At 39.1% G+C, this 27,842-nt stretch overlaps 1 protein-coding gene across 7 annotated transcripts in view; it reads left to right on the top strand.

The window, feature by feature from the left end:
- The window catches only part of LOC124403853 (DNA-binding protein SATB1), a 53,629-nt gene extending 39,300 nt beyond the window's left edge, over positions 1 to 14,329 (top strand). For all 7 annotated transcript variants that reach the window (XM_046877666.1, XM_046877667.1, XM_046877672.1 and 4 more), the window contains 2 exons: positions 7,124 to 7,330; positions 12,391 to 14,329. In XM_046877666.1, coding sequence (XP_046733622.1) covers positions 7,124 to 7,330; positions 12,391 to 12,939 — 756 coding nt within the window. In that variant the 3' untranslated portion in view covers positions 12,940 to 14,329. The remainder of the gene's footprint in view (positions 1 to 7,123; positions 7,331 to 12,390) is intronic.
- Positions 14,330 to 27,842: the final 13,513 nt, after the last annotated feature.

Raw genomic sequence — 27,842 nt, forward strand, 5'->3', positions numbered from 1 at the left:
CGCGCCTCTTTATTAATTGATTTATTTATTTATCTGGCTGCCTGGTTATTAGGTTGCCTGGGAAACGGCTGCGGTTCCCTCTATTATTAAAGACGCAATTTTCTTGAACTGGAGGCCCCAGATGTCTGAATAATTGATTTAGGGCTGAATTATGGCCCAAAAAGGCAAAGCCTCGCCTCACAACCGAGCTTTTTTTTTCCTTCTTTTCTTCTACTCTTTCCTTCATTCTTTTATTGCAGGAGTATTTTCTTTTAGGTTTTTTTTTCTTTTACCTCGCATCCCTTTCTTTCTATGTTCTACACTTTCTCTTTTTCTCGCCCTGCTCTTGTATCAATGTTCGGTTTCCATCCGTCGATCAATTTTTCCTCCGTGCATATCCGTTATTTTGTTTTGAAGAGTTCGGACAGCACGGATTCTCGGAACACATCAAATCATTCAACGGCGCATGTAGGAAAATCGGAGAAAGTCAGAATCCCGATAATCTCGAACGGTTCCTCCGGCTTTTTCCTCGGTTGCTCGTTCCTGCTCGGTTTTTCGAGCTCGTCCTCGCGTCTCCCATGTCAGACCACACAGGCCTTACTCCGAGGCCCATTCCTCCTAATCTGATCAGGCAGGCAAATACGCCAGGAAAAGCAGCTTTAATGATCCCCCTAATTACCCCAAGTCAATACCAACTGTATTATTAGACTCCAGGAAAATATTCCATTAGGCCCCCCCCACCCATCCTTACCACCTCCACCTCTCCACCCCTTCACCCCCCCACTCCTCGGCGTGACTCTCCGTGCATGGCGATGTCATGCGCCCGCGCACCCCCGCGCTCGTAATTAATTTTATTTACACACGCAGGAATGCGCAAGGTCGCACCTGCAGCCCCGAGCCGGCCCCTGCCTCGCCCGCTTAATCAGATCTGTCATAATTACCGCTCGCCATGCCTGTGACACACGCCGAGAAATATTTCAATTTTCACCGGTGCCTCGCACAGACGACCGGCATACCACTCACTGACTGCACACACACACACACACACACACACACACACTCACTCACACACACACACACACACACACACACACACATACACACTGTTCACTTCTCCCTTTTCCTCTTTCATTTTATCCTCTACATCCATTCCCCTCTTACCGTCTCACAAGAACTTGGCCATATTTAATTGAGAGATCCTGATTTTTCTTCTCCTTCTCCTTCCCCATTGGCCAAGATGGGTCAGCTGATCTCTAGTCACATGGTCATGGTCACACCGGTAAAGCAATACAAAAAAAAGAATAATTCTCACTCTAAAACTGAGGTTCAGTTCTGTTTATTCCTGCTTGTTTTTCTTTTCTTTTCTTGTCCTTTCTTTTTTTTTTTCCCCACACGAAGCCGAACCTGCCAATTAAGGACGCTGATTTAGCTGACATATACAATTTGCAGGTTTTATGCAATTTTAATCTATAATGCAATAAGATCTCGGTGATTTATCTGCTTAATTACGCACTGATATTAGCAATTAAACTCCAGCTTTGAATTAAATCTCAATCAGCCGCTTATAATTGATGGACTAGCACGACTCGGAGGCGCTTCATGAGTTTCTCGCTCTTTCTGTTTCTCTCTCTCTATGAGTGGAAGAGTTGCATCTGAATCTGTCCGTCACGTGTAACCACGTCCGCCTCTCGCGCTCCCGTTCTTTCGGAGGCCGCGAGCGGGCAGATTTCGGGTCTCGTCGATCCGTCATGTCCAGATGCTCGTTACAGTCCGCGTTCGCCGGTTTCCAAACACATCGAGCGGCAATAAACTTTCTGTATTCTAACAACGCGATATGACGTCAAACACAAGGTTCAGGAAATGTGATGAATAATCCTGCGTTTGAAAGATCGCGATGAGATGTGGTGAAGTTGGAGGAGTGGACGTCCTGCACCAGGAAGGACAGAAGTAATGAGTTCATAATTTTTGTTCAGAAATGCAGAATAGTTTGAAGAATAAGAGAAATAAAGAAGCTACATGTTGACATTTTGCTGTTTATTTTACATCTCTCTCTCTCTCTCTCTCTCTCTCTGTCTCAATCTGTTGCTCTCCTCTGGTCTCTCTTTGGCTCTGTATTTTTCTTCTTTTGTCCCTTTTATTTCTATCTGTCTCACTCTTTTTAGTGATTTCTCTACATCTCTTTTTCTGTCTCTCTCACTCTAACACTTACTGTCTTTCTCCATCTCTCTGTCTATCTCTCTCTTCGTCTCCCTTGCGCTCGGTCTTTCTTTCATCCTCCATCCGTCTCTCATTTTGTCTCTGGGTCTCTTTTATTACTCTCTTGCTCGCTGTTTCTCACAGCAGCTTTCTTAGCTTTCTTTTCTGTCCATCTCTCTTTGTCCCTGTGTCTCTGTCTATTATGCTTTTGCTTTCTGTCTCATCGTGTCTTTGTCCAGACATTTTTGTCTCTATGCCCTTCTCTCTCTCTTTTTCTCTCTCTCTCTTTGTCTCACGGTATCTCTTTCACTCGCTTGTGCTCTGTCTTATAGCGTATTTCTCTTATTCTCCATCTGTCTCTCTTTTTGTCTCTGTGTCTCTCTCTGTCACTTTCTTGCTCTCTGTCTCTCAAAGTGTCTTTCTCTCTTTTTTCGTCCCTGCATCTCTCTCTTGCTCTCCCTTTCTCTCTCTGTCACTTTCTTGCTGTCTGGCTTTGTCTGTGTCGACATTTCTTTCTCTCTCTCTTTGTCTCACGGTATCTCTTTCACTCGCTTGTGCTCTGTCTTATAGCGATTTCTCTATTCTCCATCTGTCTCTCTTTTGTCTCTGTGTCTCTCTCTGTCACTTTCTTGCTCTCTGTCTCTCAAAGTGTCTTTCTCTCTTTTTCGTCCCTGCATCTCTCTTGCTCTCCCTTTCTCTCTCTGTCACTTTCTTGCTGTCTGGCTTTGTCTGTGTCGACATTTCTCTCTCTCTCTCTCTCTCTCTCTCTCTCTCTCTCTCTCTCGCTGGCCTCATTCAGAGAGCAGCTCTTAAATAACCCCCTCATTATGGACCACCACTGCATTCTGGGACTTGTAGTCCTGTCAGCCGTGCTGCTCTTATTGTTCGAAACGGTCGTCTGAGTGTGTTTTTTTTTTTTTAATTCAGCCACCGGCCTTCGCTGCGTTCTACCACTGCCAAACACACACCAAACACACACCAATCGCTCGCCCGTCCTCCGTTTCCCAGGCGTTAGATGGGCCGAGTCCACGGCTCCGGTTTACACTGCGTACACAAATCGTGCAGCCGTGAACAGGTTCAGGCGCCCGGCGTTAGCCGCACAGCTAAACACTGCGTGCCAGAGCTGGGCCTGATGCCAGGATCAGGGGAACAGAGGGGTTGGAAAAAAGAGGGAGGAGGAGCAGAAGAGGAGAATAGTGTGTGTGTGGGGGGGGTAATAACGCTTTGTCTGTAGCCCCTCTGCCTCACATCATAATGTTTGTCTCTTCTTTCTCTTCCCTCTATCAGCACAGTAGAAGTAGGCCATAACCATGTGTGAGAGAGAGACAGAGAGAGAGAGAGTGAGAAAACGAGTGACGTCGTAATGCACCCGGATTAGCGGTGTTATAAGAACATCTTTTAGAAATCTCTGCTCTATTTCCCCCATTAGCCATGTGACGGAGATTTTTCCTGACTTTATGTCAGTCTCAGCATGGACGAGGGACACGGCTCGCACCGTGACACCGCTAACACCACGCCGCTAACGCTGTTTGCTAAATGAGATAATAGAAAGGTGTTTTCGGTTTAAACAGAAGTGAATACAGAACTGTTCGCTCACACCAAAGCCCTGTGCACCACTCATTGGCAACTTGTGACTAAACACACACACACACACACACACACACACACACACACACACGCACACAAACCAGTTTGCATTCTCTTTTACTTCCTCACTGCTGAATCTCATGCATGAATTCAGCCATTATGTTCCCAAGAAATATTTTTATCAGAAACTGCTATTAATACACAGGCTACAGCTTCGACGCTGACATTTTCTCCGCCCCTGCGCCAGTTTGCTTCCGATCGGCAGGCCGAAATCTTTTGCCGCATTTCTGAAACCTACTTTTTTATTTTTCAATACTATTGACCAGGATTCTGTTCAATTCTGATGAGAAGAAACTGATCTTATAATATAATATTGCTCTAATCATACACCAAATGAGTTACCTGTGGTATCTGTAACATGGTCTATAGTGAGAGTTAGCCACAGTATCCGTTACATCATATTTATCTAGAGTTCTCTACGCTCTCTAGAACATTGACTATAGGTAGAGTTAGCTACATTATGTGTAACATTATCTATAGGTAGAGTTAGCTACATTATGTGTAACATTATCTATAGCGAGAGAGTTATTTATATTATCTTTAACATTACCTACAGCTATAGTTACCCACATTATTCCTAACATTGTCTTTAACTAGAGTTACCTATAGTATCTGTAGCATTATCTATAGCTAGTGTTAGCTACGGTATATTTCAAATTGTCTGTAGCTGGAGTTACCTAGAATATCCATAAAATTGTCTAAAGCTAAAGTTACCTACATTATATTAAATATTGTCTATAGCTAGAGTTACCTACATTATATTAAATATTGTCTATAGCTAAAGTTACATACATTATATTAAATATTGTTTATAGCTAGAGTTACCTACTGTATGTGTACTGTATCTGTAACATTACCTATAGTAATTTTTGTTATCTGTAAAATTGTCTATAGCTAGAGATTCCTACGGTATCTAAAACTTGTCTATAGTTGAAGTTACCTGCAGTATCTATTGTATTATTTAAATCCAGAGTTACCTACGGTACATGTAACTTTGAAAAAGAAAGTAAAGAGTTACTTACTTTATCTATAACATTACCCATATAAGGTATAAGGAGTTATATATAACATTGTCTATAGCCAGAGTGTTACCTACTTTATCTTAAACATTACCTCAAGACGTTGCCTGTAACATTGGTTCCCTGTTACATTTGTAACGTTGTCTATAGCTGGATTGTTACTTACAGTATATAGTATTGTTTGTAGGTAGAGTTTTCAGTAGCATTCTATATACAGTGGCTGGAGCGTTACTTACATTATCTGTAACATTGTTAATATCCTGAGAGGCACCTATATGGTTTGTAACTTTCTCTAACCGTATCGTTACCTACTTTATCAACAACGTTATCTATAGCTAGAGAGTTGCCTACAGTATCTGTAACAGTGTTTATAGCTGGATTGTTAATTACATCATATGCACCATTACGTGTAGGGTAAGGCATTAAGGGTACACATTGTCTGTAGCTAGAGAGTAACCTGCTCGATTTGTAACATTGTTTGCAGCAGTAGTGTTAAGTATGTTATCAGTAGCGTCTGTATCAGACCTGTCAGCCTGTCATTTACTGCAGTTATAAGGTATAAATAATTCACTAGCGCTGTGATATCGTAGCTTTTATGATAACGCCTAATTCTAGTGCACTAGTCTCCCTGACCCAAGGGACTAGGGATTAACTAGCAACCCTGAACTATTCACTTCAAAGATCTCTAAAACCGCGTTTTAAACAGCGGCGCCGAAGTGCAACGGATCGGTATGTGAAGTAGTTCACCATTTTTCCTCGGCCGAAGCACGAAGGCACGCCGCGGGCGCCTCTCACGCTCTCTGTGTTTGGTAAAGCAGTGGAAGAAATGCAATTGGACAAACACAAACACACCGCGGAGTGTGTGAACGCCGCCGATCCGCACGGATCCAAGAGGCCCGCTCTTCACACGTCATGTTTCCTACATGTGGAACAACATGCTGCTTAGATTATTGGCACGCTCAGCGAGTGTGTACGTGTGTGTGTGTGTGTGTGTGTGTGTGTGTGTGTGTGTGGTTTGCTGGTGAGCGACATTTTGATCAGGGCTTCCTGCATGTAGCAGCATTTTATGAGGGGGGGTTTAATGGTCGTGATTGATTGCGCGCGTCTGTTGACAGAAGCGACGCAGAGAATCAGTGTGTGTTTGCCATCCCTGTGTGTGTGGCATTCAAGGAAAAGAGTGGCAGAGAAACAATGCGGGATTTACACGTCTCTCTGTCGCTCTCTCTTTCTCTTTCTATCTGTGTGTCTCTCGCTCTCTGGGGTTTGATGTGGTTTTGGGAGGAGTTGGAACCGGGGACAACAGAAGTGCTGAGTTATCTCAGCCGTGCAGCGCGCCTGTGTGGCTCCGGCTCTGGCTCCAGCCTCCGAGTGTGTGCATGTGTGTGTGTGTGTGTGTGGCGGAGCGCTAGGTAATCCTGTGAAAATGAAAGGTGCTGCCGCACACTGGTCTGGAGATTACGGTGCCGTTTTTGTAACACTGCCAGGACACAGTGCTCCACACACACACACACACACACACACACACTCCTTCTGTTGCTTTCTATGCAGAGGTGGACTGGAGCACCTTCTGTGTTCTAAGTGTGTGGGTGCAGGTAGATTCTCACCACTATACACAGTTTAAGAGCAATGCAGAAGGAAACTTCGGGTAAAATCGTGTATCCTAATAATCCTAATAATATTACGGAAAATCCGTAATAGGCAAACGAATTCGAAAAGCGATTGCTTCGATGCCCCAGCTGATGATTACGCCTCCGTACTCATTGTAAACGTGAAATATTCATTCTGAACCAAATAAATGCATAAATAAATAACCGGTAAATGAAAGGTTATTAAAAAAAAATCCAACAAAAAACATAACTCTCGACAGTCTCAGATTTACAAATTTGCAAAGTAAACTAATTCATTAATATTAATATAATTTCTTTCTAACCACAAATAAATGCACCTGGAAACAAGATCAGCAAATAAATCAATTATATAAGGTTTTTTACTAAGGAATATAAATGCTTAAACTACCAAAAATGACAGATTTTAATATAATATAATATAATTTTATATATATTATATTATATTATATTATATTATATTATATTATATTTAAAAAAATTTGTTCTAGAGCTGTAACATGTTTTATAAGGACATATTTAGATTTTTAAGTACACACACACACACACACACACACGCACACACACAAACATACAGTACATGTTAATGCACAATAATTTCTGTATGATGCGTGCCGAGGTATTTGACTTGACCTGTGTGTGTGTGTGTGTGTGTAGGGCTGGCTGTGCGAGCTGCTCCGTTGGAAGGAGGACCCGTCCCCGGAGAACCGCACGCTGTGGGAGAACCTGTCCATGATTCGGCGCTTCCTGAGTCTCTCGCAGTCAGAAAGAGACGCCATCTACGAGCAGGAGAGCAACGGAGGGCAGCAGCACCACCCCGAGAGACCCACACACCTGCTGCACATGCCCACCGAGCCACTGCAGGTACCCAAACACACACACACACACACACACACACACACACACACGTCATTTAGGTACATTTACCAGGACCTGCCTTGTCTAATTAATCATCAGAAAAGAATTTGTAGTTATTTAAGAATCTTTTTTATGGAAAAAAAAACAGGACTGGACCAGCATATCGTGTTCGTTTGATCGAATTGTGCTGACACGAAATATTTTCATATATTTACACGCCCCATCCGAACACACAGAGTCTATTTTTGTCTCTTAATGAGGAACATCTGATACATACTAATACGTTCCTCTGTGAGTGTGTGTGTGTGTGTGTGTGTGTGTGTGTGTGTGTGTGTGTCTGCATTCAATCGCCTTCTTTTCAATGCTATTTAAAAGATATAATTGGAAAAAATAGTAGAGGCATCAGATTAATATTCATCACTTATTTGAACATTTTAAACGGATCTGAATGGACCCTTTAGGTTACAGCTTGATGCACGACTCTTCCGCGAGCAGAGAGAGGATCGATTCAAAACGACCAGCTGATAACGAAAATCACACATTCCACATTCCAGGTTCACACATTCCCATCGCGTCTCTCGTTAATACACAATATGGACAAAAGTTTGTGGGCATTTATCCCCCATTTTCCATTGTAATAACCTCTGCAATTCTGGGAAGATGTTCCACTAGATTTTGTAGAGGTTTTTTCACAAGGGTGTTAGTAAATTCAGGTACTGACGTAGGTGAGTTGAGGAGCCCTGGAGTGCAGTCATGTTCACATTCATCCCAAAGGTGATCAATAGGAGCTCTAAAGCAGGAGATCTTCCTTTCCAACCCATATCTTCATGGAGCTGGCTTTGTGCACAGGTGCATTGTCATGCTGGAGCAGGATTGGATCTCTTAGTTCAAGCGAAGGGAAAATTTCACGCTACAGCATCCCAAACGTTGTGTACAATTGTGTGCCAAGTTTGTAGTAACAATTTGGAAAAGATTCACATGGCTGGAGAATACAGGTGTCCCAATACTTTTGTTCAAACAGTGTATATTTACTCGAACCAATACAAACATGTAAAGATGTAAATCACATGACACGGTGAGGTGCAGTGGCTGATGGGAGAAATAGAATAAAAAAACATGAGCGAACTTTCCACAAATTCTTTTTTTCCCATGGTAAGGTGTGCAATATTTTGCCCAAGTTAATAAAACCTGTATTATTTACCACAATTTATGTTCCATTAGTTCTATTAGAGCTCAGTGTGTCTATGAATCCGAACACGATCCCATCAGTACTTATGAAGCTCCGTTATTTTATAAAATAACATCCAAATTTGTCTAATCGCCTCTTAAATGTCAGTATCGGTTCATTAGACCCCCTGGACTCTCTTATCTCATATAGCTCTGATATCGCTCTGAGGTCTTAGAAAACTGGATCAGTGCACCATTATAGGACACTGTATACGCTTTAGCTTGACTAATTGCGTTTTTGTGTTGGAGTTGTGTGAGATTTTTGGCCCCCTCGTAGTGCCCTACATAGTGCACGCGACCTATATACAGTACAGTAGGAGCACGAGCGTATGGCATGCTTTTTTCCCCTCTTATTTTCTTGTTCATATTTATGACATTTGCTTTATTGGATCAGTACAGAAAAATTTATAAAATTTGCAATAAACTTTCCAAACACTTTTACTGTTACCAAAAAATTAATACAAAATCGATGTTGCAGAAAAATGTTTGTAAGTCAGTAAAGAAACCTATTACATAAAAGACCACCGTTCAGATTCAAAATAGAATAAAAAAAAAGATTAGAGAGATTTTCCAGAATTGCTTGCCGGAAAAATTTGCGTTTCCGAAGAACGTCTGCAGAGAGTCTCAACAAACCCGCACAAACCTGATATTTTTTTAAAGCATTTTTTTTAGCAACACATCAAATATTAGCTTTAGTTTAGTTTGTTTACAACTTTTTTATTTTTTTTACCCCAGATTTTGCCTTTGTTTAGTTTATTACTGTTTATAGCATTGTTTTTGAATTACATTATTTTCCTAATATAATTGCATGAGACAGACAGACAGACAGACAGACAGACAGAGACATTCTTCTGGACTGTTTCTAAATCCCTGTAATATTTTTGTTATTCGAAGTATAAAGTAGTCTGAATGAGAAACGCTCAGGATGAAAATCTGCCAATATGAGCTTTTTGAATGAAAAAACTAAAATATGGAATATAAAATAAAAATCCAGACTGCTTCAAGTTGTTGTTTTAGATCATCGAGGGTTTTTAGAGGGTTTTTTTCCCCTTGTTGTGATTCAGAAGTAAAAAAAAACACAATTGGCGTTAAAATGTTATTTTAAAAATATAGAAACAAAGAAAGGAAGGAGACAAACGTATATTTATGTTAAATGATTCAGGTGAAGTATATAATAAGCTGCTCTTGATTTTAGTGTTTACAGTCATCAGTGTTTAGATCTAAACCTGGACGCTCCGTCATTCGTTTTTAACCGCAACTTACTGATATTGCATCACCTGGCTTTTCTTTTTTTGTTAAATTTTTTCCCCCCACAATGGAAGCGAAAAAAAAGAGCCCTAAAACACTTCACCGAGCGACGAGCCGCTGAAAGTTTTTATTGTTTAGTGTTACGTGAGAATCAGAGAAAAATAAACAGCACTGAGAAAAATGCCTGAACTCGGTTCAACCTCCGGTGCGATCCGATAGGACGTGGTGTCGATCAAAGTGAAAAAGAACGACGCAGCAACGCTCGTGTTCAGCTCAGCAACTTTCCAGGTTTCTTTATCATGCGTGGGGGACAAAAAACCCCAAAGAAAACGAGCAGGAAAATGGAACAAAAGAGGTAAACGACAGGAATGTAGAGATGAATGTATAAAAAAAAGTACTGTTATATTACATTATATTACTTTTAAACATTCAATGATCAATCAACATTCGCTCATGATTTGAACTCACAACCTTCCGTTCACTAAAACAGACTCACAAAGACACATTTTTTCCCACCTTCTATTTTCTCCCCTTGAATATTCCATCAGAACGATTGTGCCTTGAAAAAAACGAGGGATTTATTTTTTCTTCCGGCGAGCGGAAAATTTATTGTAGGCAGGGTTAAGCGACTGTTACCCCTCGAATAGCCACGGCCTAGAACAATGCTGCATTTCAGAGCCACCGTGTCCTGTCTGTCACCTCAATGTGTGACTTTCCAACCACACACACACACACACACACACGTTACGTCAAGCCCTCCCAGCCTGCCATGTGATTGAATCTTTGCCGATCTGGCCTTTTTCCTCTCTCTCTCTCCCTCTCTCTCTCTCTTGTTGTGTGAAGGCCCAGGGTTTTTGAATAGTGCTTGATAAGCAATCAACAGCCACGCAGAATTCGGCGCGAACATTTCCGCATGAAAAAAGGGGGTTTGCGTTAATGGGCCGGTTTGAAAAAAAAAAATAGAGAAAGGTAAAGGAAAATTCCCAGATCGGATCGCGTTGACTGAAAGGTTGCGCCGCTTCGTCGTGACCCGTTCCGAACAATGCGCTCGATGACGAGATCGATCCGAACCCAAGGTCGCTGCGTTTCCTGCTGTTTGTTACCAAGAAATCCGGGGTTGACCCTCATTCACCGATTCCCCCAAAACAGCGCAGGATTATCAAGAAGGAATAATCGCCCGGGTGATGATTATTATGAAATAAGGCTGACGTGTTCCGTGTTTATCGAATTAAACGTGAAGCTTTTCTCCTTCATTTCTTGAAATTTAACACGGGCACTTCCAACTGCTCATCACTGCCTCTTAGCAACTAACACCTGATACTATTCTCAGGTTTTCACATCTTCGGCTCAGTAAGAACACGTTTTATTTATTCGATTTAGCACGCACGCACGCACGCACGCACACACACACACACACACACACTTATATAAAAAACAATCACTGATGACTACTTCTTTTCCGTTAACTTCACACAAAAAAAATCCACATCCAATTTAAGTATAATAAACCCAATAAAGGATAATTCTAATCAAATTTCTCACAAGCTGCTATTCTGTTTTCTCAATCAAATTCAGCGTTCGCGTTTTGATCCATACGCCGTACAACACGCAGCCAAACAACCGATCCGTGACCTAAAATGGGATCATAGAATAAAAATAGAATAGAGAAATAAAATAAGAAGAATAAATGTAGAAATGGAATCATACAAACCGAAGTTTAACTATTTCTAAATGGAGAAGAAAGTTTGTGCTTTCTGAACATCCCGTTCCACATTCCCCTATTTGCTGTTAAAATAACCTTTACTCTTCTGGGAAGATGTTCCACTAGATTTCGTAAACATTTGTGTGAGATTCATTCAGCCACAAAGTTGTGAGTAAAGGCAGGTACTGATGTAGGGGAGGTGAGGAGGCCTGGGGTGCAGTCGACATGAGAAATTCATCCCAAAGGTGTTTAGTAGGGTTGGAGTTCTATAGCAGATCTTTCACTCCAACACATGTGTAGCAGATCTTCATGGAGCTGGCTTTGTGCACAGGGGAACACGGTTTGGGTTTTCTAGTTTGAATGAAAGAAAGACTTTATTCTACCTCATTCAAAGATGGAAAAGAAATGTGCTCCGATACTTTTGTCCCATAAAGTGTATATTTATACAAAACAATGCAAACATTAATGATGAAAAACAAAACACAATGTTACATAAGTGAGATCAAAAGCGATGCAAACCTGCTAACCAGTGTAAATCACATGACATTGGTGAACAGTGGTGAACCTGCGACGGGGTCGTGGGCGGCTGAGGATCATTGATGCACGTGAGGAGCGAAGGCTGGTCCGTGTGGTCCAATCCGACAGACGAGCTCCTGTAGCTCAAACTGCTGAAGAAGTTCATGCTGTTAATGCTCGACGGGTCACGACTGTTTTGGAAGCAAAAGGGGTCCAACACAATATTAGGCAATGTTATGTCTGATCGGTCTAAATATATACTGTCATATCAGATGCTCCAGATGTACAGATATCCACCTCTGTAGGTGTAACTTCTAAACCGTAAAAAACCTTGCCGAAGTGTAATAGTTCTGTTCTTTCTGTTTGATTTCAGCCCCAGGCCCACCCTCTACCTACAGCCCAGCTCCAGCCTGCCCTGGCGCTGCCCCACCCAACGCAGCCGCTCGTTTGCCAGCAGCCTCAGCCTCAGCAGCAAACAGGACCCCGCCTGCCGCCTCGCCAGCCTTCCACCGCCGCGCCCGCCGAGGCCGAGGACGATTCGCGTCAGGCTAAAGGTCGCACCAGCTCCCGGATCTCCTTAGAGGCGCTCGGGATCTTGCAGAGCTTCGTGCAGGACGTAGGGCCGTACCCGGACGACGAGGCCGTTCACACGCTCTCGGCTCAGCTCGACCTGCCCCGCCAAACAATCATCAAGTTCTTCCAGAACCAACGCTTCTGCGTGCGGCCCAAAGAAGCGGCGTCAGGGATCGGCCTCGCTGCGGCCAGCGAGCAGGACGAAGTTTGCATGACGGACTTCAAAGAACGCGAGCTGCTCAAAGAGTTGGACGAGAGCACGCAGACTACTAGCATCTTCACCATCAAGATCGAGGAGCACGCAGGTGCCGAGGGACAATGTCAGGCCGAGCAGGCAGTGAAAGATTAAACCCCTCAGACTCAACTCCAGTAAGACTGTAAGACTCTGAACTTTTGGGACTGCGTAATACAGAAGTATTACTTTTTTTGTAAAAGCCCTGTATTATTATTATTATTATTATTATTATTATTATTATTATTCCACTGTAAAGATTTGCGCATCATTAAATAACCTGCACAATGAAATCAAAATCAAGAAAATGTAACAAAAAAAAAAAACTTAACTATGTTGCTGTGGATGTTTGCTGACTGCACTCGATGTATGTTGTTTTTACACTGAACTTCCAAACTACTGATTTTAAAAGAAAACATTTCGACTCGGTCGAAGTTTGATAGACTTTGATAGATGTTTACGTACGTGGTGTTAACTGGATTTTTTTATTATTATTATTATTATGATTATTTTAATGCAACTGATAATAAAATAAAAACGGGGGCCTTAAAGGTGACAAACTGCTGAACAACACAGCGTTTTCTTTACGGAATCGAAGGATCACGCAGGATCTGGCGCCCCGAAGACCTGCAGGTAGCCCGGAGGAGGAATAGATCACTTTTTCAACCTTGACTTTATTATTTGTTTGAAAGGAATATAAATATATATAAATATATATAGACATATATTAATTGTAAAAAATATATACAGTCTTAAAGAAACTATGCCAACAAATGCCTTGTACTATATGGCACTGCCGATGTTAGATTATTTTGCGAGAAAACCTTTGTCACTGTAATTTTCAGGATTTTCACACGGTTTCGAAAAGAAAAAAAAAAAAAAGCAAATGTGAATCACAATTTTATTCCTCGTCATCTCACGTTATTTATTTGCAGCTCATTCGGTTTTCCCGATGTAATGACGTCCTATCTGTCGCAGCACACCCTTTTTATTTGACTATTTATAAATGTGAGTTTGATGGGCAGTAAAAAAAAAAAGTGTCTTAAACGTTTTTAAATGGAAAAAAATGTGCTTTAACGGTTGCCGAAAAAACGACAAAAAAAAGCGACTCATGCTACGAGCTTCACGGATTAATGTTGTATGCAATTTTTTCCTCTCATGCAAATAAGCTTAGGAGAAACGACGAACCTATAGACCACCTTCGAGAAAAGAAGACGAAGAAAAAAAGACAAAAAAAAAAACATATGCAATTTGTGTGGAGTTCGATGTTTGCGATGTGTCTTCCTTTTTTTGGTTAACGATACGACTCAAAGCTATTCCTGTATAAAAATATTCTGTATAAAAAGGAGCGTTTGTTTTTTTATGAGTTTATCGCAAGGAGAACACCGGTTATTTTGTTACGACTGACTGTTTTATAAGTGTTTCTCGGTTTTTTCCTCGAGCGAAACTGTTCGAACTAGGAGTGGTTATTGATTGTTAATGACACAATTAAACTGTTTGTATTGCACCTCTGAAATCTTTGCATTAATGGCACCAATGCATATATCTAATGCATGTATATATATATATATATATATATATATATATATATATATATATATATAGACACTGAATGTGGTTCTTCCACAACAAAGTTAGAGACGCACAATCGTATAAGATGTCTATGGATGCAGTTATCATACTCGTGTACACACAGCCAGCTCCATGAAGATCTGCTTTACATAGGTTCGAGTGGAAATTATTATTTTTTTGTTTGTTTTCAACTAAAGCTCCGACCTCAACCCTGTTGAACACCTTTGGGATGAATGTAAACACTGACTGCACCCCAGACCTCCTCACCTTCTCACCTACATCAGTACCTGACTTTCGTAACAGCCGTGTGACACCATGAGCACAAAATCTAATGGAACGTCTTCCCAGAAGAGTGACGCTAATTATAAGAGCAAAATGTGGACTGGGATGTTCAAGAACCACAATATTAATATGGTCATGTGACCACAATTTTTTTCGTCTATATAGTGTACGAAACCCTTTGAAACTTCTCTCATTTAAATAATAATAATAACAATAAAACATTTCAGTATTCGCCCTGCCACATTACCAGCTCAATGAAACTATGGGCTTGAGTGGATGAAGTGATTTTTTTTTTTATTGTTTAATTGTAAAAAAACAATCACATTTTTTAAAATCATTAAATGAACACATTTTATATTCATTTTCAAGCGTTCAAAAACACAACTCTTAATTATTCGACATATACAATATATGCAAATCCTGGTGATATATAGTCCTAGTGTTATACGTGATGCATCATCCCCCATGCAGGTTTTTCCAGATTCCTTTTTCTTGTTTTGTTTTTTTGTTCGAACCCACGTGAACTCCCCACTCCATGCCATCGCCTCTCGTTTGTTTGTTTCCAATTGTGAGCACGTGACAGGATAAATAAGCGTCTGGCGTTAATGCTGTGTTAATGAGCCCATCTTTGGAGAGAGGAGGTGTAAAGAGATGCAGGTGCTGTGACCTCTCGCTGAACCCCGGCTGAACGCTGCAGCTGGGAGACGGAGGCACGAGCGCATACGCCGACGTTCACCTGCTTACACCTGCGCCGAGGTGTCGCCCGGGCCGCTCGCTAAACAACCCTTAATACCCCGGGCAAGAACCGTTCCACACGGAGGGGTTAGAAGTGAACACGCTGAGAAAGTGGAAAACACTGATACACACAAACACCTAGAAAACACACTCTTATATACACTCAGAACCAGGTAACACACACACACACAGAGCAATATAAGACATGCAAACACGCATATGGATCACACAATAATGCCGGAACACACGGGTTAAAAGGATGCACACACACTAACACATGGTAACACACTGATAAATGCTGACACACAGGAACACACAGTAAAACAGTAACACTGACGTCACACTAAAACAGGAATACTGACACACATGGAAACACATTAACACACTGACACACACTTACACATTACACTGACATGGAGGAGCACACTGACACACACTAACACAAAGAGCAACACCAACACACACTAACACATTACAATGACACACACTAACACGCATAAGCATATTGACACACACTAACACACTGACACACACTAACACACAAAGAGCAACACCAACACACACTAACACATTACAATGACACACACTGACACGCATAAGCATATTGACACACACTAACACACTGACACACACTAACTCACTGACCCACACTAACACACAAAGAGCAACAGCAACACCAACACACACTAACACACTGACACATTACACTGACAGACACTAACACACTAATACACCCTAACACACACTGACAATGACACACACACACTAACACACTGACATGCATAAGCATATTGACACACACTAAAACGCTAACACACACTACACACTGACATGCACTAACACACTGACACACACTAACACTGACACATTGACACGCACTAACACTGACACATTGACACGCACTAATACACACTAACACACACTGACACATTGACACGCACTAATACACACTAACACATTGACACGCACTAAAACACTGACACACACTAACACATTACACTGATACACAGGAGCAAACTGAAACACACTAACACACTGACACATTGACACGCACTAACATGACACACACTAACACATTACACTGATACACAGGAGCAAACTGACACACACTAACACACTGACACATTGACACGCACTAACATGACACACACTAACGCACAAGCATATTGGCACGGACTAAAACACTGACACACAATAACACACAGTAACGCACTGACACGCACAAGCATATTGACACACACTGACACACAAAGAAACACACTGACACTTATCTCAAACAAACAATGAAAACAAACCTCAACATGAACCGTCCTGTAAAACTAATAACATTCACTCAGTATAATTGATTACACTGAATCTCCTGCTTCCAGAAGATTCTTTCTTTTTTATTTATTTAACACTAACACACACAGATCTGATCAGATCCCAATCGTGGTGTTGATATCCTTCTTTCTGCTCCCCAAAAGGCTGCTCATTACAGAAAGATTTTTACCAAACACTTCCCTCTTCTTCTTTCATGCTGTAATTAACTCAGTGCCTTAATGTTTACAGGTGTGCGTCACATGAAATGCGTTACGTCGTCGTGTGTGCAGCGTGAAGACGGACTTCTCGTTTCAAACATTTCAAATATCAAGTAAAAGGTCTCAGAGGACCATACCATGGAAAAATATTCAATAAAACTACTGAGTCTTTAAAAAGAAATTAAAAGTTTGTTAAAAAAGGGCATTTTTGTCAAATTCAACAGGAAAACCACACTGTACTAAAAGCGTCATAAATTAGATACCGGTACCACTTAATTTATTTAAATGAGCACATAATTAATTAAGGTCTAGTTATTTGTTCAATTAAGCTCCAATTAGACATTTATAAAAAAGAAGTTTATTCGTTGCGTGTTTGTTTCTATCCATGAAAACGTGTTTAAGTGCGAAAATAACTAATAATTGCAGTATTAAATGTGAATTTTTTATTCTATTCTTATAGATTGATGTTTTTAATCTAAATTTTAAATAATATATTTTAATCTTATACAAGTCTTACACAAACTATTAAGCATAAATTGATAACCTGAATAATTATTTTATTGAATTAACTTATTGTAAATAGATTAAAAAATAGAATCATATAATACAAAATTTATATTATTTAATTGTCCTTTAGTTTCAAGGGGGAAAGAAGCAATTAACTAACAAACACTTTATACTTAATACACTTTAACACTTAATTTATACATAAATGTGGCATGTAATATATGTGTGTGTGTGTGTGTGTGTGTGTGTGTGTGTGTGTGTGTGTGGACATACATAATAAATAAAATATAATTGTATTATATGAACAAAAGTATTGGGACACTAAATGTGGTTCTTCCCTAAAACTATTAACCCTGAAGGCAAACAATTGTATAGGACGCCTTCAGATGCAGCAGCATTACATTTTCCCTTCACTTGAACTAGGAGACCCAAACCTGTTCCAGCATGACAGTGCCCATGTGCACAAAGCCAGCTCCATGAAGATCTGCTTTACATGGGTTGGAGAGGAAGATCTCCTGCTATAGAGCTCTCCTTTGGGATGAATGTGAACATTGACTGCACCCCAGGCCTCCTCACCTTCTCACCTACATCACTACCTGACTTTACTAACACTCTTGTGGCTGAATAATCACAAATATCCACATGCAAACTCCAGAATCTAGTGGAACATCTTCTCAGAAGAGTGGAGGTTATTATAACAGCATATGGGAGCAAAATGTGGAATGGGATGTTCAAAAAGCATATATGAATATTATGGTCTGGTGTCCTTTTGTCCTTATCGTGTACAAAATCCTTCAAAACTTTTTAATAATAATAATAATAATGACAATAATAATAATAATAGTAATAATAATAATAAACCTGTTCAGTATTTGCCATGCCACATTACCTAACCGTTTGCTTGATTGTACTTGAGCCTATGCTTCATGAAGCTACTGCTTCGAAGTCTAATCCAATTAAAAAATTACAAACAATAACACGACGACGACAGCACTATCAGCGTAATGCGAGACGTAGGAGGAAATCGAGATTAGAAACGAAATATTTGAAATAAAATACTTTGCGCGGTATAGTGCATGCGTGCCGTGGGAATACTTGGCAGATGCTGTACCTGAATATTAGCAAAACACATCATTAGAAACAACAAGAGCGAAGCCGCTCGTGGTTCCTCGGTGTATCTGCTCCGTGTGCTCGGAGTGTGTTAAATCAAGCATGTGCTGGCTGCAAGCCATCGTGCGCATGACTCTCGGATGGAAGATCGAGTGAGTGGTACCGAATGCTATCAGCCATCACCATCGCTAGCAGTCTCGGGTCAGGTGCAGAAAACAAACAAACCGTTTCCAATGTCTATACTTTGTGTTTTTAATAACACTATTGCTTTTTGCTTGAGAATATTTTTAGGCAAGACATTCTGCGGCTTTGCCCTCACATCGCTGTGAGCTAACCTGTTTAGCTGTAATTAGCTCTCATTAGGCGTGTGACAGTGAACCAGTCTGGTGGTATGCGGCGATAAGGGAATCGGAGAGAGTCGGAGAGGGGCGTTAATGGTTCGGCTACGACGGTGCGGGATGATGTCACAAAATTTCACAACGGGATTTTTAAACCGTGCCAGCTTACACCTGGTGATGATCAAACAAAATAGCCAACAGCTAAAAAGGCTAAATATCTGTTTAGCATTCTCAACCTACTGAAACAATGGTGTGACTTGGTTGTTAAATACGAATGAATAAATGAGTAGAACAGAAAGATTGAGTTTTTGTATATAATCGCAATTCACTTTTGTTTTTGTTTTAAAGAAATAATTAATTACCCACAGTTAACAGTGCAGTTAACTGTGCACAAACCAAGCCATAAAGTCCAAAGAATTGTCTGTAGACCTCCGAGACAGGATTGTATTGACGTATTGGTAAAGCACAGATCTGGGGAAGGGTACAGAAAAATTTATACAGCAATGAAGATCCAAATAAGCACAGTGGCCTCCATCATCCATAAATGAAAGAAGTTTGGAATCACCAGGACTCCTCATAGAGTGGGTCGCCCGGCCAAACTGAGCAATCGGGGAAAAGGGTTTTAGTCAGGGAGGTGACCAAGAACCTGATGGTCACACTAAAAGAGCTCCAGCATTTCTCTGTGAAGAGATAAGAAACTTCCAGAAGAACAACCATCTCTGCAGCACCTCATCCATTGGGCCTGAATGGTAAAGTGGCCATATGGAAGACACTCCTCTGTAAGACACTTGGAGGACTATCAGACAATGAGAAACAAAAGTCTCTGGTCTGATTAAACAAAGTCTGAACTCTTTGGCCTAAATGTCAATCGTTATGTCTGGAGAAAAGCAGGCACCGCTCATCACCTGGCCAATACCATCCTTACAGTAAAGCATGGTGGTGGCAGCATTATGCTCTGCGTATGTTTTATCTTTATTTATCTAGTAGTGGTGAAAAGATCAGATAATTTAACTGACACACACTGACACATGGTAACACACCAACCCACAGGAATGCTGATGCACACACACATGGTAACACATCAACCCACATGAACACTGACACACACTGACACATGGTAACACACTGACCCACAAGAACACATCGAACCACAGGAACACTGACACACACACACACACACACACACACACACACACACACAGTAACACATCGACCCACAGGACCACTGACATGAGCACACAAACACACATGGTAACAGGGCTTTATATATATTATATATTACTTTATTTTCCATCATCAATATCTCTTTATTTGATTTCAGAGCAGGAACAGTAGTTTGCAAAGCATCTTTTCTTACTTAAGCAAGATTTGCAGATGAGTAGGCGTACATTTCCTTTCACCCATGTGAACTTTCTGGAAAGCAATCGTAGCCGTCACTTCCTGTTTGGTGCAGCTTTTACTTTTGGTTCCACAATTAGTAAAAAAAAAATAATCATGAAAGCCGTCTCAGTTAACACGTGAGCGTGCTATCAGCCTTATCTGACAAAACCACTCAAGTCTGGCTCCTGCTGGGAGTCCTCCGCAATTACCCATCAGCCCCTGGGGCTGCACAGGAAATCAAGCAGGAAATGCAGCAGAAATGCAGAAACGTCCCAGCACACACTCTGAAAGGTTTAGTTATGCTTTCAAAAGGCAGGAGAGTTCTCACTGAGGATCATTTCGAGCATAATGGAGTATAATGTTAATTCAGTACAGATTAATAAGTAATAATTAAAAAAAAAGCAAAATAATAATAATAATAATAATAATAATAATAATAATAATAAGTACCACTTCTACCACTAATAAAAAAATAATAATAATTAGAATAATCAAGAAAAACCTTATAGAAGCCATGCACCATGTAAGGAACTAAAGTACTGCTCACAAAAAAATAAAAATTATATATATACACACACACACACACACACACACACACACACACACACATATATATATATATATATATATAAAGAATCCCACCTGAAAACCAATATTAATTTTGTCCAGATTCTATGAAACTTTTGATGATATTATGTGCATTAAATTATGAGATATTTAAATGTATTTAATGATACACATTATAATAATAAACATTATTCTAAAATTGTTCCACAATTTGTAAACACGCTGTTTTACAGACTGTTTCTTTAACTGTTTAATTTTTATAACACTTAATTTTTCCAGACTTTTGTTGCCGATGTCCCAACTTTTTTTTAGATGTATTGTTGCCAGCAAACTCAAAATAACTTAATATTTTCCTTAAAATGGTACATTTGATCTGCAGTTTAAACATTGTTCTATTGTGAATAAAATATGGGTTTATGAGACTTGCAATCATTGTATTCTGTTTTTATTTACATTTTACACAGTGTCCCACCTTTTTGAGATCGGTGTTGTATAATTATAAGTATTATAAATACATATAAATCAACTACAGCCTAAACTTACATGATGAATGTTAAAAAGTATATAAAAAAAATATACAAAAGTTCATGACCATGTAAAAAAAACAATCAACAAGGTTTAAACATCTACAATTAGGTATCTTCTTATGGTCCATGGTACCTACTGAATCTCCGCTCCTCAGTTGTTCAATCTTTTTGTCCTCCATTTAAATTTTTTTCTCTTCCATAACCAGGTAATATTAAACCATCATAGCTTCAGGGGGTTCTTAACCATCTCCATGTTCATTTTAGCGGCATGTCTGCCAATGAAATAACGACATTATATATGTATATCATTACACACTGTAATATTGATCTTTAAATAGACTGGTCACAAGGTGTTGATGAATCTCCTGTAATAGACGTGAATCATGGTACAGTTTCCAATAACATACACAGCAGATGCTAATCAGCGATATGGTGCTTTGTAACGTTTTTCTGTGATCATTTTTTGCGTTCTTTGTCAGTGCTTTTTAAGAGTCTTCAGGATTTGAAAAAAGGGAAGTGCTAAGCGAGCTGTATATGTGATGTTTATAGCTGTTATATAATCATTGGAATTGCTGTGAATAAATTATTAATGAAATCTACTTGGCCAGTTAGCATGACTATTAGCATTTGAGGGGGACTCTTAAATAATTACCATTTGATTGGAAAATTGTATATCATTTTGAATACATTGCGCAATTTACTATACGGACAAAAGTATTGGGACGGTTGACTTTTCCAGGTTTATGTGGTTCTTCTCCAAACTTTTACCACAAAGTCTTTGGATGTGGTAGCATGAAATATTCCCCTTAACTTGAACTTGGAGACCCAAACACATTTCAGCATGACAATGCCCCTGTAGATCTTGATTGGCCTGCTATTAAGCTCTGAACTCAACCCTATTGAACACCTTTGGGATGAATTGCAACCCATTTTCAGGTACATCAGTACCTGACTTTATTAACACCCTTTTGACTCAATGAGCACAGATCTTCACAAGCACACTCTAAAATCTAGTGGAACATCTTCTCAGAAATGTGGAGATTATTTTAAGAGCAAACAGGGTCCAAATCTGGAATAAGATTTCCAAAAAGCAAATACAATTTTATGGTTAGATGTCCAAAATATGTTGTCCATATAGTGTATGTAGCATATACAGCTTTTATTTATTTATTGATATTCAAGGATAAAACATTCATAATAATTTCATTGTTATGGTGATTTTTCTTATTATTTCAGTGCACTCTGAAATGGCTGTTTGACCAAACCCTTTATATAATCACGTCGTTTTGATCTCAAGACAATCCATTGTTCCAGTCCAATTATTTTTAGTATTTTTTTTCCATTATCTCTTTGGCGATCCAATGTTCAGTATAAATACAGAGTCCATCTTTGAAAAAAGGATAGATCAGACAGATAAAAAGTGCAGCTGAAAGTTTCCAAAATGTTCCCGGTTTACTGTATTACACGTTGTGAAAACAATCAGGCAGATAAACGGCATGCCTGAGGTTCCGACTACAGTTATTATCATAACGCTCAAATGCAGCTTTTGATTTGATCCGAAAAACAGTTTTAGAACAATTCATTTCATTTCACAGTGCGTTCCCTGATACGCTCCAATGCCATTTCCTGTTTGTTTGTTTGTTGTGCTTGATTTTTTTTTTTTTAATGTGATTACATGCTTTAGGCTTTGCAACTGTACAGTGATTGTGAGTGAAGATAGCTGAATATAATAGCATTATCAGACGAAGGTTCACTTCTCGGAGACGTGTGCACATTCGCAGACGAAACAAAGCGACCACGTGAAGAAAACGAGACATAAAAGCAGCAGCTTTGACACTGGGCTTCGTAAAAGTCTCCTGTCACAGCTTTGTGTAGTGTAACCAGTATCGGTTTATTAGATACACCACTCTGGTAAGTAATAAACTGGCATCTCAGTGTGAAGTCACTGCTTTTGCATATTGTATTGTGCAACTATAAAGGAGTGTGTAATAAAAAAAGACTGTGTAATACATTTGGGCAGAAAAACAGAGATATTGTTCATTATAAGAGTGTGAGAAGTGTTATGCAAAGCGATATTTATATCCTTCCATTATATCTGCCCTCTATAGGGTCATACAGATGGACAGATCAAATCCAGCAACTATGTTAAACAAAAAAAATCTATCTATCGAAACAAAGGATCAATTGGATCCTTTGTTTTCTTATGAAAGTCTACGATGGAACATTATCTATCTATCTATCTATCTATCTATCTATCTATCTATCTATCTATCTATCTATCTATCTATCTATCTATCTATCTATCTATCTATCTATCTATCTATCTGTGTCTGTCTGTGTCTGTCTGTCTGTCTGTGTTTGTCTGTCTGTCTGTCTGTCTGTCTGTCTGTCTGTCTGTCTGTCCGTCTCTCCGTCTGTCTGTCTGTCTGTCTGTGTCTCCACACTCTTTCTGCCTCACCATAATCGTATTATTTATACATAATTCTGCCACATGTTTACTTATACATATTGTTTCTATTTTTCTTCTGCTTCTGTATCTATTTTACATTTGGAATTTGAATAAACGATTGTCCTGAATTTGTGTAAACTATTAGTTCGAATAACAAAATCCTCAGTTCGAGGCAGCAGTTGATCTTTAACTATAAAACACAAACCAACAAAAAATGCGAAGGTTCAACACATTTCACCAGTAACTTCGCCTCATTCTAAGGTTAATCAGAGGTCACAGTATGTCAGGGGGCCAGCAGCGTAGATCCAGTAGATACCTAATGCTGGTGATTGCCATAAATTGATAAAGCTGCTAGAGATCATAATGTCAGAATCAGAATAGAGATCAGAATGTCAACACATACACTTATACACACACGCACACATCCATACACGCATCAGTGCTGATCTTACACACCTCCACCGTGAGGCTAAATTGAGATGTTGCCAAGCAACTACATAGCAGTGTCAGAATCAGCTATACACAGGTTTACATGATGTCATTCACCTGACAGGAACACAAAAAGCAGTTTTCGAAAATAACATCAAAATGTTTAGTCCATAATCTAACTTCTGGACAGAGGGATGAATTCAACCTGCCTGGAATCTTCATGCTATAATGCGAGTGTTTTTAAAATTTGGTGTCTTTTTTTAAAACGAGGCAAATGCAAAAGATAGTTAGTGCGATATTTAGCATTAAAAAAAAAAGTACAAAATTGCTGCATAGCAAAGGGGGTATGGTCTTTATTTTCTTTTAAATACTTGGGTAATAAGTGATGAAAAACATCTACATTTCTGGCATTTTGCCAGACTTCCTTACAATTATCTCACTTATTTATCCAATTGAACAGTTGACGGTTAAAGAACTTTCTCAAGGGTCCAGCAATTGAAACTTGGTGGGATTTTAACTCACAACCTTCTGATCAGAACTCCATCATCTTAACCACTGTGCTACCACTTCCCAACATGGCTGCTCTCCCTGTCTCAGTTCTATAAGTTTAAATGAGTTTATAGCAGCAATACCTTTAGTAATGGCTGTCAAGTAACACATATTTAAGCACCAAAATATCATGTTTAATTTAAGATCAATTAAATATAATGGCACCGTTCTAGAAATGAAATCTGAGTGGAACCAGGATCGAAAGGGAACCTGTTCTCAGGTCCATTCATTATAGTTCCACCATTGTTGAGGTTTATCAATTGGAACCTTTAGTGCAAAAGTAAAAAAAGTAATGGCTAAATAATTCAAAGTCAACCTATTTACAATTCAAATCCTTCCTCATGGTTCTTGAGTAGCTCCACAGTAGCCTCAGAGATCTTTAGGCTGTTCATGTGGTGCTATTGTCAGCAGCAGCAAGTAGTTTCCAATTGAAAAAACTCCATCTAGAAGTTTGGCATCCAGATGAATCACGCAAGATACAAGATCGCGAAGGGAATGAAAAGGACATTCTAGATTCATTTATATCTCTGTGGTGGATCTCTGATGTCTGGTGGTGCATTCTATATAAATGACAAAGAAACGTAAAATCGGAAAACTTAGTAATTATGCGCATGTCATTTTTTTTACATGAACATTTATGGCATTTGGCAGATGCCCTCATCTAGGGCAACTTCTCACTGACAGAACTGAGCAGTGGCAGGTTAAGGGCCTTGCTCAAGGGTCCAGCAGTGGCAGCTTGGTGGTGCTGGGATTTAATCTCATGACCTTCTGATCAGAATTCCAATGTCTTAACCATTGAGATTCCCTACTTTAGACATGATTACAGCCTACATGATGTTTATATACAACTAAACTCACAACTAAGTTTGTGACAAATACAAATTTGGAATCTTGATGTTTATTTGGTAAGCAATATTCAGACTTCTGATCTCTACAGAACTGAATAATAATCTATTCAGGAAAAAATAAAAACAAAACCCAGTCTTTTATTCTCATTTTACATTAAACAGCAGACAGAATGTATATGAAACACCTGTACAATAATTCTCATTATACCGCTGCTGTTTTTTTTTTGTGTTGAGTTCCAATAATAGGTTTTATTATTTCAGGCAAATGAACAGTTGAAGATAATTGGCTTAATTTTAATATACGCAGTTTCTCTTTCCGATGGTCAATGATAAGTGTGCAAGTGTGTATACTGAGGTGACAGTTTATTAAGTATACAGATTTAGCAACTCATAAACAGGCAAATCAGTGAGAATATATATAATTTTTTTTCTGTTTTTATATAAGGTGTAAAAATGACCAAAGAATAAACGTGTTTCTTAATGTGGTTAAATTAAGCTGTATGCTGCATTCTATTTTGGATAATTTTTTTTTTTTTTTATGTTTTGTGATTTATCACAATTTTTGTGATTTGGAAATGAAAAATGAATGATTTTGGTCGATGTTATTGCAATCCTTTTCATTGCATGCTATAATATTGTGCTGCATTTTAATAGGCTTTGTGAAGGTTTATTATTATTGTTATTATTATTATTATTATTATTATTAATATTATTTATCTTTTATTGGGTTTGTGGTGTGTGTATGTGAGAAAAAGCCCAAGATTATTATGTGATTATTATGATTATTATAATGATAATGCTTATGTAGATTTTTTATCAATTTTATTTTTATGGTAAATTATTTTTAAATATCTTTATACTTTTATTTGTTTAGCAAAATGTATGTGGGTGTCTGTCTGTGTGTGTGTGTGTGTGTCTGTGTGTGTGTGTGTGTGTAAAAAAATACACAAAATTATTACTATGAAGCTTATGATGATGGAAGTCGTTTTCTTCTACTTCTTCTTAGCTTTAGTAGTGATAGTATTATTATTATTATTATTATTATTATTATTATTATTATTATTATATTCTCACATTTGCTGATAGTAAAACTGAAATGCAAACTTAGATGTTTTTTTAGCTCAGAATAATTTTTTTTTTTTAATAAATAATTATTAAAGCTGATTTCTCAAGAGGATCACTTTAACTTCAAGCTGTTTAACCAAAAGGACTGTTTCCACTTGGCGTAACATTTATTTCATGTTTTTCATGTCGCCATTATTTACATGTAGATCTGATATATAGATTATTTTATTATGTTTTTTTTTTTTAATAGATATACACATATAAAGCAAATGAAATTGCTGTTTACAATTAAATATGAATTAGTGTCGGAGTCGTATTTAATGGTGAATTTATCCTCCATGAAACCCGCCAACAAGCTGCAATAAACTGCCAAGTGATTCGATGAGAAACCAGTTTGAACCAGATCAGTCCTGATTAAAGCTACCTGATTGAAAACTCTGCTATTTAAGGGGTGTATATACTATTGTTGTATTTCCATTTTTGTTTTATTGCAGAGCAAAACAGAAATATGACAAAGACAGAGGATACCTGTCAATATAACAACATTGACAGCGATATTGCAACAACAGCGAGATGATGAAATTATATGAAACTATAGGAGGCCGTTGTTTCTCGGCGCTATGTGCTCTCTGAAACAGTCACTCCAAAACATTATCCAACACTATTTACTCACTGCATGCCCACTTGTTCGTTTTCTCGAAATTTCAGCTGAAGTAGCCTCTTGTTATCTGAAGCACTAGTTGAACCTTGTTTTCCTTTTTGAAACCTGTCGCTGTGCGTCCATTTTAAAGCAATAACTCATCGGTGTGCAACGCCACTCGACGGCCGAGCACTCACTCTGATGGCTCCTCTTGCGAGCAGAACAGGTGCATGACATACGCAGCAAACGTTCAGCAGCTCGGCTTTTGCGTTCGGTATGTGGCCTTGGTTGAAAAGTCTCTGAGTTTAAGTGGAGCATTATAGATCACTATTTCCATTTATGGCATTTGGCAGATGTTCTTATACAGAGTTCAGTAAAGTCTCTACCAATGAGTACATGCTGGTATTAGTTCATTTGGACACTAAGAATACAGTCAGGCTAGAACTCTATTAAGAAGGATTAAATTCAGAAAAACATGTGCTAATTAAAGTACTGCTGGAAC

Source organism: Silurus meridionalis, chromosome 21, assembly GCF_014805685.1.
Source record: "Silurus meridionalis isolate SWU-2019-XX chromosome 21, ASM1480568v1, whole genome shotgun sequence".
NCBI classification, from domain to species: Eukaryota; Metazoa; Chordata; class Actinopteri; order Siluriformes; family Siluridae; genus Silurus; species Silurus meridionalis.